The sequence below is a fragment of the Melanotaenia boesemani genome, unplaced genomic scaffold (genome assembly GCF_017639745.1).
Source record: "Melanotaenia boesemani isolate fMelBoe1 unplaced genomic scaffold, fMelBoe1.pri scaffold_155_ctg1, whole genome shotgun sequence".
Taxonomy (NCBI): Eukaryota; Metazoa; Chordata; class Actinopteri; order Atheriniformes; family Melanotaeniidae; genus Melanotaenia; species Melanotaenia boesemani.
Genome location: NW_024580605.1, coordinates 19,587 through 34,261, shown reverse-complemented (window position 1 = coordinate 34,261; position 14,675 = coordinate 19,587). Strand labels below are relative to the sequence as shown.

General features: G+C 41.3%; 1 protein-coding gene across 1 annotated transcript in view; it reads right to left on the bottom strand.

Moving 5' to 3' along the window:
- LOC121636150 overlaps nucleotides 1–6,152 on the bottom strand; it is a 28,704-nt gene extending 22,552 nt beyond the window's left edge. The window contains 13 exon segments of the mRNA XM_041979440.1: nucleotides 1–3,147; nucleotides 3,578–3,631; nucleotides 3,771–3,827; nucleotides 3,922–3,960; nucleotides 4,088–4,207; nucleotides 4,317–4,349; nucleotides 4,458–4,604; nucleotides 4,740–4,805; nucleotides 4,979–5,046; nucleotides 5,199–5,522; nucleotides 5,634–5,676; nucleotides 5,764–5,867; nucleotides 5,972–6,152. Coding sequence (XP_041835374.1) covers nucleotides 1–3,147; nucleotides 3,578–3,631; nucleotides 3,771–3,827; nucleotides 3,922–3,960; nucleotides 4,088–4,207; nucleotides 4,317–4,349; nucleotides 4,458–4,604; nucleotides 4,740–4,805; nucleotides 4,979–5,046; nucleotides 5,199–5,522; nucleotides 5,634–5,676; nucleotides 5,764–5,867; nucleotides 5,972–6,077 — 4,308 coding nt within the window. The 5' untranslated portion in view covers nucleotides 6,078–6,152.
- Between the last annotated feature and the right edge of the window lie 8,523 nt (nucleotides 6,153–14,675).

Sequence of the window (14,675 nt, the reverse complement as noted above, 5' to 3'; positions counted from 1 at the left end):
CCTTCTATCCGCATGTAAAATTCGGTTATTAAAATAACGGCACAACGACAAATTATAGACACGGCTTTCATGGTACATATTACGACCTCGAGGAAACAACACTGGGAAACACCTTGCTTCATTTTCTCGATCTGTCAACAACTTAACTGGATTATTACCCTCAGCTGGTGCAACATTAACTATACTATCAAAATACTGATCTAGAACTTCCTGACCAATATCTACAGGCATTAGACACGTATCTGAAAACATGCAATGTTGCTGTCGATCATGCAGCAACTCATCATCCTCAACATCATCCCCAGTACTCTCAACTACTTCTGCATTGTCCTTCTCTTCATCCTCAGGTTGCTCTAAGACACACAACTCATTAACCCATTCCTCATTAAAATCTATGTCTTTATAAAACTTATTTGATTGCTTTAAAAACCGTAAAGCTTGCCTAATATGCATTGTATCCACAAACTCATACTGATAATGGCCTTTATAAGTTAACTTACGTTTTAATTTTACTGCCAATAAAGACCCCTCCATATTTGATCGGGGCAACATTTTAGATGTTTGAACTACATTCGATGGAACGCAGGTTACTGGTCCATGAACTCCATTTTGGCCACCTTTAGGTAATGCAAGCATTTTCATAAACGGAATATTTAAAGCAATCAAATGTTGTTCTAACCTATTCAAACAAGCCAATTCTGGGGGAACTGGATCTACTACCAAATGATTTGTTACACTTTCAGCAGGCATTTGCTCATGTGAAATTTTATGATGACAAGTGTAACAAATCCAAAGATGCCCTCTACTTGAAGCCATAATCTGACACGGCTGAACACAATCCTCCCTACATTTATGTAAATACTCAGTTCTAATACACCTATCTGCCAAAGAAGCTATGGCCGCAGTCTTGTTATAAGCATCCTTTCTACAGCTCAACACCTGATGTGGAAACAACAGCCTGAAACACACACAACAGATATACTCAGGACCATGTTCAACTTTGTTTAAAAACCTCTCAGTGAAAAACTCAATATTCTGTGTTTTGTCTTTATCTTTAATTTCTTGCCTCTTTGATTTTACAACTCTTTTAACTATTTCTCTGTGACGCGAATCTTTTGCATATCTTATTTTGCTTCGGTCTTTCTGATTTTCACGGTGACGCGCATCTTTTGCATATCTTATTTTGCTTCGGTCTTTCTGATTTTCACGGTGACGCGCATCTTTTGCATATCTTATTTTGCTTCGGTCTTTCTGATTTTCACGATGACGCGCATCTTTTGCATATCTTATTTTTTTTCGGTCTTTCACATTTTCACAGTGACGCGCATCTAGTACATATCTTACTTTTCTTCGGTCTTTCATATTTTCACGGTGACGCGCATCTAGGGCATATCTTATTTTTTTTCGGTCTTTCACATTTTCACGGTGACGCGCATCTAGGGCATATCTTATTTTTTTTCGGTCTTTCACATTTTCACGGTGACGCGCATCTAGTGCATACTTTATTTTATTCATATTCCTAATTTGGGTTCTTCTCATTACTTTATTATATTTAGAAATATATACACCGCGCTCTATGTCCTTTTTGCAAACTGACGTGTCACTTTCAGATGAAGCATCTCTAATTAAATCTTTGCCTGACAATCTAGTACGACACGCTTCTGAAAGATTTACTTTACAGTATCCATAACAAGTTTCTAGTTTGGGTTCTTTAACGCAAACTACAGTTTCATAATGATTACCAAGGCAGTTTTCTAAATAAATTGATTTTTCTGACACACAACTGCTGCTGCATCCATACTTTAGCCAACGACCACCAATAAATGTAAAGACATTAATACCCAACAAATCTGCTGTGGCTTGTATTTCTAATTCTGTCGCCCAGCTGCTAACATAACGCATTTTTGATTTGTCTACGTAATCTGCCACAGAGGAATAACCTTCTCTCAAACTACTTTTATATTTCAAATCATTTTTCATTAAATATTTAACAACCGCTCTCCTAATTTTAATGTGATGCTTTTGTGTGCCACTCACTGCCTGAGAAACGGCCCTAAAATAGCAGCTACCATCAGCAACTATGTCTCTATTTTGGCACGGAACGCCTAATTCGCCGACACGACTAGACGCAGCGCTATTTACACTTTCACACTCTATATTTAATTTGGTACACAATCTTTGACAAGTATTTTCACAGAGAGGGTTAAACATAAGCTTTTCATGTCCTTCACTGACCACTTCCACATCTGAACTAACCTGCCGACTTACCAAAACCTGTTCCTCAACAGCAAACTCTTCATCTGAAACAACCATCGAAACATTAATACGGCCTTTCTTTGGCGTATGTTTAGATGGGCTGGAAAGGCCAACTTCATCACAATCTGCTGACAGCTGACGTTTTACACGTTGCTTATTGCCATCATCAGATTCACACTCCCTACTCACATCAACACCATTTATTTCAAAAGGCTTGCTTTCACCACCAAACATCGCTGCCAAACAACTAAAGTGATCAAACACTTCCCTAATGGAACCAAAGTACAACACTACACTGGTACCATTAACATCCACCATGCCAGTAGCACTGCGTGAATGAGAATCAACAACAGCAAACCTACCACTAGCAGAAATTACAGCACATGTATTTGAACACAAGGTCAAAAGACATGTCTGGTACTGAGATAACATCCTTTCCAGCCCATGTTCTAGAGTCACAAATGCTCCACACTCAATGAACTCTCCTTCAGTCACAGTGACATCACCACTGACAGTCTCAGGGAACGAAAACTTAAAGTTCTGCCAGTATAAAACGTGCTCTTTCGGCAACTCTGGGATCATCAAAAAGTCTTCTCCTGGAGGAATTAGACCATGGTCCTTCAGATGCGTATAGAGCTGATCTCCTAACCACAGAGCTAAATCTAAATCTTCTGTCTTCCAATTGAACACACTAGACACCATATGTCTGGCCAAACTAACCAACCCTATCGCCATACACTGAACTCCCGGATTCCTAAACCGACTGTGCCCCTGGTGAACTGAACCCCTAACAACATCAACATTACCCATACTCACCTCACTTACCTTCGCAGTAGTTGCCTCATCTTCATCAGTAGAAGACAACACACCCGGGCTCTGTGTTGTCTCAACCTAACCATAAAGGATATCAACATGCAATGGGCTCTAATCACTGTCATGTGTAATAAACTGCTGTCTGTGCACTGACATTTGTTTTCTGTCATGCTGAGTATGTGCAAAATTGATACTTTAAAACAATTTAGCAAAACCCCTAAATCAGGGGTGCCCAACGTCTGTCCTCGAGACCGGTTTTACATGCATCCCTGCACCGACACACCTGACTTAAACTAATGAGTCATTGTGCAGATCCTTATAGGCTGTAGGATTCATTTAATTTGAGTCAGGTGTGTTGGTGCAGGGATGTATGTAAAACCTGCAGGATTGTGGCTCTTGAGGACCGACTTTGGCCACCCCTGCCCTAAATACATCAAAAATGTGTTTTTTTCCTTAATTTACAAATAATATATACTTTACAGATATTGTTAATGTAAACGGTACTCACCGTCGTCTCGTCAGTGCGGCCAGAAGGGACCGGATGCCTGGACGTTGCCCCGACCTCAAGACAGAAATTGCAAAGACACATCTTCAGAGATGATACATACATATATATATGATACATGTATACATATATATACACATATACACACACACGCACATAAAAATACACAAATCTTAAGCACAATTACATTTCTTACCTTCTTCGACTCCAGAGCGGCCTTGGAGTCAGAAGAAATCCCTCGGCTGGATGCGGCCTCAAATAGAAAAGAAACAAAAACAAAGTTTATTTCACTTCACAAACACAGGAAAAATAATAAATACAAACATTTATTTCCAAAATCTACTTACCCTTCGAGTCCTCTTGGAGTGGTGTTTCACACGCAGCGTCTGTCCAAAATGATATGGACACAGAACACATTTAGCGTTATAGAAGTCTATCGTTAATCATTTAGACTTTCAGAATAAAACATTTTATGATAACCTCTAAACACATGTTTGTCTGGATGCAATTTACCTTTGGCGGTGAAACACCAGCGAAGTCAGCAGGAGATGTCAGATTTGATGGAGAAACCTTCTCCATCTCCTCCAACATCTCACTGCTGAACAGCACAGGATTCAGGGGGATGCCAGCCGGCTAGAAATACAGAAACAGATATACACAAACGTTGACTTTTCCTGCTTTAACCATTTAACTTCCAGCAAATATTACACTTCATGTTTTTCTATACAAATATCATACGAACCTCCCGCTGAACTGCACTGCATCCTCCAGAGGACTGAAAGAGAAAGAATATATAGACAAAATAAACAAAGGGGATTTTGGTCTGTGAAAAATCAATCAAATGTGAGTCTGACAGCTGTGACATTTCATGCCATATTATTACCTTGCCGCTCGGACCAACGACAGTCCACTCCTCGGGCCCAGGGCTGCGACGCACCCTCACCTCTCCCTTCACAACCACACGGGGAGTGAAGCGAGAAGGTGGGGATGGACGAGACACCGGCGGGGCTGGCGGCACGGTCTCCAGTTGCTTCAATCAAAAAATAAAGACATAATCATTAACAATATGCCTTTTCCACACTTGGTCAGCAGCCAAAATTACATCAAGTGAACACTTGCATATATTTCATAAGACGATTTAACTGTTTAAAATTAAAAGGACAACCGTGTAAGCAACCGTCCACAGCAGCTGGGCGAAGATCTCCATGCCGACGTCATCACTCAGGTGGACCTACAAGGACGACATTCATGAAATGTATCTTTTTCCACAAAATCTCTCACTAGATACACACAGCTCTATTCAGATAGTCTATCATCTCAAGATCAGAAGGTCCTGGATTCCACCTCAGCCTCTGACATGAACACGAAGGCATCAAACCATGACAAGACAAATGATCTACTTACACCATCGCGACTCCACAGGTTGAGACACTGCCGGGGGAAGTGGTCCGCGATGTGGAAGTACTTCACAGCTTAAACAAAAACACATAGCAGAGCTCTTTATGCTTGTAAAACAACAGAATTTATACATCTATATACCACTACACTGAAGATAAACTACAGCCATATTTCTGATGTAATCTGTGATAAACATGCAACAGCGCAGGCACATATTTTCACGTACCCATGCGGGCTGCCACACGGTGGAACTCCTGGCGGTAGAGCTCTTGCAGGGAGTCCTCAACGGTCAACCTCGGAGGAAAGTCCAGCACACACACCTTCGGCCAGCGACTGCAGACGGTGGCTAGGTACCGCTCGAAGTCTGCAGCCGCACGACCGATGGTGTGCTTGGCGGTCAAGTCATTGCTCGGAGCCAAGACGCACACCAAGTCGGGATCCTGAGGCACCTCAGCATGAAGCACCTCAGTTCTCAACTCGGTGGCGCTTGCCCCCGGCGTTGACATGAACCCCCACGCCAGACGACCCTCAGGCAACCGCACGATGCCATCTAAAAGACAAAGAAAGTTTCTACTGTATTTGTTTGTCTGTGTAACATTTTATAAAATACATTAATACAGTACATTAATACTTTATTGAACATAAAAATATAAGTACATACCTGCAAGGCTTCGAAGATGGGAGTCACCAATAGCAAAAACCACCTGAATGAAAACATGTTGGTATTTTTAGCACCGTGTATTGTTCACTTGGGTTTTCATTACGTTAGTATATTTCAAACACAGCATTACCTTTTTGCCGTGGGACTCCGGCGGAAGAACCAACTTGTGCTGCCGCCCGGTGAGCACCGACACCTCCCACCTCCTCACCTTGTGCCGGTGCCCAGTGCCATGCGCTACAGACATACAGAAAAAAACAGATCAGTACAATCACAGAATATGTGCACACTTGATTGTCAATCACTGAATCACAACCAATTAAAAATGCTTGGATACATACGTGCACAGCGGTCCATGGGAACCTGAGGAGAAACGTCAAGGGTCCGTCTGTCCGCAGCACTCCTCCTCGCTGCCTGCGAAATCCTGAAGTTCTTCTTCCTCGGCATCTCTAGAAAAAAAAAACAACCCACACACACACGCACCCTGGCGCGCACACACAAACACACACCCAGCAGAGAGCAACACACCCACTCACACAAACAATCTTACACAAGTACTGGAAAACAGAGACAAAATAAGTTAGACTATATATATATATATATATATATATATATATATGTATATATATAAATGATAGATATTGATAATTATCAAAACATTTAAAAACATATTTTAAGGATTGGTCTGGCCATTTTATGCTATTGCGCAATAGGGTTGTGCATCTTCACAGTCCATCATGTAGCTTAAAACTACAGTTATTACTTCCTGCTAACCAATCACAAACGGAGACCCAGGCATGTTCTATCATCAAGCCATACCCCTCTCAAAACACAACAGACATGTGAATTGCAAAAGATGTCAAAACAAGAACAGTAGGAGTGTTGAACCTATTGTTTCTACGATACATGGAGATGCAAGAATGGATGAAACTGCATTGATGTAGAAACAAAGCATAATAGATTATATTAATGTTATTTATTTCGTTGCTGCTTGCGTTTGTGTGTAACCCAGGTTGCTGCCACAGCTCGCCAGATTGATAAGTGTCCCAAGAATGATTCAAGGCTGAATCCTATGGAAGACCAGTAGGGTGATGCAATATATGCATTTTCATAAGAAGTGATAAATTGTTTAAAAAAAAAAGAGAGAATAGATTAATTCATATAATTTTAAATTTAAAAAGTTAATTTATACAATAAAAAGATCAATTTGAAAAACATTTATAATTATTTCATAAATAATTATATGTTTTTACATATATTCATTTGTATTTTAATTAATTAAAGATACATTTAATAACACATTTATGTGTTTAATAATCATTTTCATTATTTAATAACACATTTATGTATGTCATTATCATTTTAATTATATAATGACACATTTAAGTAATTATTGAATGATATATTTAATTAATTCAATTGTGTCACTTTACGTCCTCCATAAATCAGAAGTGGCAAATTCATAATTAAATTATATTGCCACTAAGTAATGCTTGTAACACAGAATGATCGAACCACGAACTTGTATGTCACACCTCACTAATCTAAGTGTAATAACTTTCATGATAAAGACTTTTAGCAGAGGGAATCACCCCATTATCACAGTAAAAACGTGATAAATGTTCAATGTTTAGCAAATAAGGAGCTTAAATGAGAAACACACCGCAATAAACAAAGCAAGCAGAAACATGATCCTAAAAAAAAAAAAAAAAAAAAAAAAAAAAAAAAAAAACACCAGCTAACCTAGCTTGCTTCTCCTAAATATATATCCTGGGGATTTATTTTACTAAATATTCGATTGCTTTGGACAGTAGTGTTAAGACATTATTATTTTAGTTCACTTTAAATAATAATAATAGTGATAAACTATCATTTTAATGCAGAGTATTTAACAGGTTACACGTCACATTAATCCACTTCGACCTGCTGTAAGCTAACACGGTGTAGAAAAAAGTTTCTTTTCCATTAATAAAAATCTTAAACTTACCAAGCAAAGCCACAAACACGTCCGAGAAGCTGAAGAAGGTGTCCTGGATCGAAAAGTTCGAAGTTTGCTGGATAAATCCACAAGAGTGCAAAAGTTTTTCAGTCTGCTGTGAACTAGACGTATTGTCTGATCAGAAGCTGAGCTGAAAAGACCGAGGCTCGTTCACAGACACACAAAATGTCCGACGAAAAGTGCATCTTTCAAAAATCCGAACGTCATCCAATCAGAGTTATGATCCTTGTCAACACAAGACCGGGAAGAATTATACCACAATGCATTGCGGTGTGAAGGTCTTAACAGTGCAAGAAAAACAACAAACAGGCTGATTAAACAAAACTCAGCAAAAAATGGATAAACAAAAAATAAATAATAACATACAATATAAGGAAATATTTTTTAGGTTGCTGTGGTGACTGCAGGTAGTCACGTGATCTGCGGCAGTGTAATATTTTAGAATTCATTTTACCCCACTTTCAGGTCCTCAACTTGGACAAGTGTCTGTAGATGCTTCGAATGATGACTGCCATTTTATTATCCCAATGTATAGAAGGCAACACTATTATATCACTATATAATACCTAATACCATCCACTTTTTGTTATGTGAGCTTAATAATAATTACATCTGTAACCCTATTTATTGTTCTAACCATAAAACTATTGTTAAATATGAACTAACACCAGGCACTGACATAAGCAGAATAACTGAATAATTAATATTTTTTTTACAATCACATCTTTTTTTTTTTTTTTTAACTAATATTATGACTTATATCCAGCAGGACCAAGCTGTCTTTTCATTAATCCTGCTGTTGAGGCATTGTCTGTTAAAGGATGTGTGGTGTGTGTATATGTATGTACACACATGTATACACACACACACTAAAAACTGCTGGGTTCAAAAATAACCCAATCTTAACCCTGCTGCTGGGTCAAATATGGATCGACTCGGCACTGCTTTATTTTAAATCAGCAGGAATGGGTTATGTGTTGGACCCAGCACATTGGTTGATATTTTCTACTCTAAAAATGGATTAAAATGACCTGGCTGTATAGTTATATAGTTATATATATATATTAAAATATGGATTATTAAACTACTAACAATTGGTTTCAAATGACCCAATATATTTATTTTAAATCTGCCTTTATAAATGGAATATAATAATAAAACACGTTTCAGTCATTTACTGGAAAACAAGGCACATGATCTCAATTTGTAAAAAGTGCAGAAATATAATGGAAAAAACTAAAATGAAAAAACATAATAGTTATTTAATATCTGGTCTTCTTCAGCTGATTTACAACACAAATGTTCTGAAACACTCATCGAATGTATTCAAAAGAGATGGGTCTTCAATGGCTGTACTATATATATATATATATATATATATATATATATATATATATACATCCCTTAAATCCACAGTTTTGAGGAAGCTTCTATGCATCATCTATTTAATGTCATCCACTCACATTTTCTCTCTATTCAAGCTAAACTTTAATTTTTCTAGTGTCTTTGGGCTTCATACAGTAGTTTGTCTATTATTTCTCTATCAGCAGTGTCAGCTTGTCACTAATTTTCAACTTCTTATGACTGAGTGAATTGTCCATGACACTAACTGCACAATAATTTGTGATGGTTAGCTCATATCTCCAAACAAATACATGGGATCTGCACCAAAGTTGACAGTATTCATACTTGTTAGGTCCTTAACACATGAAAACACCTGTTGCCTTGGAAATAGGTTCCCTCTGGTTGGAGAGAAGTGCTGGCTTTCTACTTTTTAGGACTCAGCTATCTCCATGTACATTATTTGAAAACAATCACACAGGTACACCGTGCTGAGTTAACGCATCTATGCCTGTCCCATGAAAAAATGGTAAGAAAAGTACACATTTTTAAATATGATTTGGCCCTTTAACAAAATGTAAATAATGGTATCTACCATTTATTACCATATGATATATTAAAAATAATATAATATGGTTTTCTGCTTCTGGGTATCTATTAGGGAACAGAAGACAAGTATGACATTGTGTTCAACAGGATTTTGAACAAACTTTATTCCATAAATTGAAACAAACTGTCTCAGAAACTGTATGTGACACATATGTCATGTCACGCTCTTATGGCTTGAGCTAAAAAGGTAAATGACACGGGTGGCGGGGGCCAGGAGGCTCGGACCCGATGGATGCCGCTTGCGGCTTTAATTAGGGTCCGAGCCATACAAAGTATGGCAAGGCCCTATTGTTTCTGCTATGTTTATTAGGGTCCGAGCCATACAAAGTATGGCAAGGCCCTATTGTTTCTGCTATGTTTATTATTCTTCTCCTTCTCCTCCTCCTCCTCCTAAGCATTTCGACGCCAAATTTCACCCCCTAAACACCCATGAAAAGTTGTGAAACTTGGCACACACGTCAAGCCCGGCGAAAATCGGATATTATAAGGTCCGCATACTATTCAATGCAAAATTGCCTCAACAGCGCCACCTAGAGTCACCAATAATCACCACATGAATGGGGCCCAGGAAGTCTACTTCAACGTAGGAAGACGAAACTCGGCACACACGTGTACCACCCCGTGTTGACCAAAAAACTCAATGTAACACCTGTCGCCATGGCAACAGGGTGCCCGCCATCTTGGCGTGTGCGGCCATTTTTTTGCCATTTTTTCCACTTTACACACATCGTATTTAAACGAACTAGTCTGAGGGGATTTGTGCGATTGACTCCAAACTTGGTGGGAAGCTTACTGACAAGTTGGGGACCAAACGCTCCTCAAATCTTTCTAATAGCAGAAAGCATGTTACCGTGGCAACAGACGGAAAAACGCCTTCTCGCCATGAAACACGGTTTGCTCATATCTCCACAGAAATACATGGGATCTCCACCAAACTTGACAGTATTCATACGTGTGACACCCCAAGTCCAGCAAAGAAGTCAATCAAACACCTGTTGCCATGGCAACGGGGTGGCCGCCATCTTGGATCTCATTGCCATTTGAACGAACTAGTCTGAGGGGAATGGTCCGACCGACTCCAAACTTGGTGGGGACCTTCCTGACAAGTTGGGGACCAAACGCTCCTCAAATCTTTCTAATAGCAGAAAGCGTGTTACCGTGGCAACCGATGGAAAAAGACCTCGCGATTAAACACGGTTTGCTCATATCTCTATACAAATACATGGCATCTGCACCAAAGTTCACAGTATTCATACCTCTGACACCCCAAGTCCAGCAAAGAAGTCAATCAAACACCTGTTGCCATGGCAATGGGGTGGCCACCATCTTGGATTTCACTGCCATTTGAACGAACTCGTCTGAGGGGATTCGTGCGACTGACTCCAAACTTGGTGGGAAGCTTCCTGACAAGTTGGGGACCAAACGCTCCTCAAATCTTTCTAATAGGAGAAAGCGTGTAACCGTGGCAACCGACAGAAAAAGCCTCCTCGCCATGAAACACGGTTTGATCATATCTCCATAGAAATACACGGGATCTTCACCAAACTTCACAGCATTCATACGTGTCCCACCCCAAGTGCAGCAAAGAAGTCAATCGAACACCTGTTGCCATGGCAACGGTGTACCCGCCATCTGGGATTTCACTGCCATTTGAACGAACTAGTCTGAGGGGATTCGGGCAACCGACTCCAAACTTGGTGGGAACGTTCATGACAAGTTGGGGACCAAACGCTATTCAAATCTTTCTAATAGGAGAAAGCGTGTAACCGTGGCAACCGACGGAAAAAGCCTTCTCGCCATGAAACACGGTTTGCTCATATTTCCACAGAAATAGATGGGATCTGCACCAAACTTGACAGGATTCATACTTGTTGGGTCCCTAACGCATTACAACACCTGTTGTCATGGCAACATAGCATGTTAGCTAGCAGAATTAGCATGCAAGCAAAAAATGCTAACTAAGTATATCAACATTTCAGATTTTCAGCTGGGTGTTTTACCATGTTAAATATGATGTGACCAGGTTACCTACCATGCTAGGAAAAGGTGTATGAGACGGGTGGCGGGGTCCAGGCCGCTCGGACCCGATGGATGCCGCTTGCGGCTTTAATTATTATTATTATACTTCTAAGCACTTCGAGGCCAAATTTGACCCCCTTAACACCCATGAAAAGTTGTGAAACTTGGCACACAGGTCAAGCCCGGCGAAAATTGCAATATTCTTAGGTCCTCATACACTTCAATGCAAAATTGGCTCAACAGCGCCACCTAGAGTCACCAAAAATCACCACATGAATGGGGCCCAGGAAGTCTACTTTAACGTAGGAAGACGAAACTCGGCACACACGTGTACCACCCCGAGTCAAGCAAAAAAGTCAATGAAACAGCTGTTGCCATGGCAATAGGGCACCCGCCATCTTGGCGTGTGCGGCCATTTTTTTCCCATTTTTTGCACTTTACACACATCGTATTTGAATGAACTAGTCTGAGAGGATTCGTGCGACCGACTCCAAACTTGGTGGGAACCTTCCTGACAAGTTGGGGACCAAACGCTCCTCAAATCTTTCTAATAGGAAAAAGCGTGTAACCGTGGCAACCGACGGAAATATGCCCTCGCCATGAAACACGGTTTGCTCATATCTCCATGGAAATACATCGGATCTGCACCAAACCTGACAGGATTCATACACGTTGGGTCCTTAACGGATTACAGCACCTGTTGTCATGGCGACATCGGGTGGCGGGGTCCAGGCAGCTCGGACCCGATGGATGCCGCTTGCGGCTTTAATTAGGGTCCGAGCCATACGAAGTATGGCAAGGCCCTATTGTGGTTGAAATGTTTATTATTATTATACTCCTTCTAAGCGCTTCGACCCCAAATTTGACCCCCTAAACACCCATGAAAAGTTGTTTCCGGCGAAAATCGGATATTATAAGGTCCGCATACTATTCAATGCAAAATTGGCTCAACAGCGCCACCTACAGTCACCAAAAATCACCACATGAATGGGGCCCAGGAAGTCTACTTCAACGTAGGAAGACGAAACTCGGCACACACGTGTACCACCCCCTGTTGACCAAAAAACTCAATGTAACACCTGTCGCCATGGCAACGGGGTGCCCGCCATCTTGGCGTGTGCGGCCATTTTTTTGCCATTTTTTCCACTTTACACACATCGTATTTGATCTCCACCAAACTTCACAGTATTCATACATGTCACACCCAAAGTCCAGCAAAGAAGTCAATCAAACACCTGTTGCCATGGCAACGGGGTGGCCGCCATCTTGGATCTCATTGCCATTTGAAGGAACTAGTCTGAGGGGAATGGTCCGACCGACTCCAAACTCGGTGGGGACCTTCCTGACAAGTTGGGGACCAAACGCTCCTCACATCTTTCTAATAGCAGAAAGCGTGTTACCGTGGCAACCGACGGAAAATGACCTCGCCAAGAAACACGGTTTGCTCATATCTCCATAGAAAGAGATGGGATCTTCACCAAAGTTCACAGGATTCATATGTGTAACACCCCAAGTCCAGCAAAGAAGTCCATTAAACACCTGTTGCCATGGCAACCGACGGAAAAATGACCTTCTCGCCATGAAACACGGTTTGCTCATATCTCCAAAGAAATAGATGGGATCTCCACCAAACTTCACAGTATTCATACGTGTGACACCCCAAGTCCAGCAAAGAAGTCCATTAAACACCTGTTGCCCTGACAACGGGGTGGCCGCCATCTTGGATTACACTGCCATTTCAACGAATTAGTCTGAGGGGGTTCGTCCGACTGACTCCAAACTTGGTGGGGACCTTCCTGACAAGTTGGGGACCAAACGCTCCTCAAATCTTTCTAATAGGAGAAAACATGTTACCGGGGCAACCGACGGAAAACGCTTTCTCGCCATCAAACACGGTTTAAACATATATCCATAGAAATAGATGGGATCTGCACCAAACTTGACAGTATTCATACATGTCACACCCCAACTCCAGCAAAGAACTCAATCGAACACCTGTTGCCATGGCAACGGGGTGGCCGCCATCTTGGATCTCATTGCCATTTGAAGGAACTAGTCTGAGGGGAATGGTCCGACCGACTCCAAACTCGGTGGGGACCTTCCTGACAAGTTGGGGACCAAACGCTCCTCACATCTTTCTAATAGCAGAAAGCGTGTTACCGTGGCAACCGACGGAAAATGACCTCGCCAAGAAACACGGTTTGCTCATATCTCCATAGAAAGAGATGGGATCTTCACCAAAGTTCACAGGATTCATATGTGTAACACCCCAAGTCCAGCAAAGAAGTCCATTAAACACCTGTTGCCATGGCAACCGACGGAAAATGACCTTCTCGCCATGAAACACGGTTTGCTCATATCTCCATAGAAATAGATGGGATCTCCACCAAACTTGACAGTATTCATACGTGTGACACCCCAAGTCCAGCAAAGTAGTCAATCAAACACCTGTTGCCATGGCAACTGGGTGCCCGCCATCTTGGATTTCACTGCCATTTCAACGAACTAGTCTGACGGGATTCGTGCGACAGACTCCAAACTTGGTGGGAACGTTACTGACAAGTTGGGGACCAAACGCTATTCAAATCTTTCTAATAGGAAAAATCCTGTAACCGTGGCAACCGACGGAAAAAGCCTCCTCGCCATGAAACACGGGTTGATCACATCTCCATAGAAATACACGGGATCTTCACCAAACTTCACAGTATTCATACGTGTCACACCCCAAGTCCAGCAAACAAGTCAATTCAACACCTGTTGCCATGGCAACGGTGTACCCGCCATCTTGGATTTCACTGCCATTTCAACGAACTAGTCTGAGGGGATTCGTGCGATTCACTCCAAACTTGGTGGGAAGCTTCCTGACAAGTTGGGGACCAAACGCTCCTCAAATCTTTCTAATAGCAGGAAGCGTGTTACCGTGGCAACTGATGGAAAATGACCTCGCCATGAAACACGGTTTGCTTATATCTCCATAGGAATACGTGGGATCTGCACCAAACTTGATAGGATTCATACAGGTTGGGTCCTTAACGCGTTACAGCACCTGTTGTCATGGCAACATTGGGTGGCGGGGT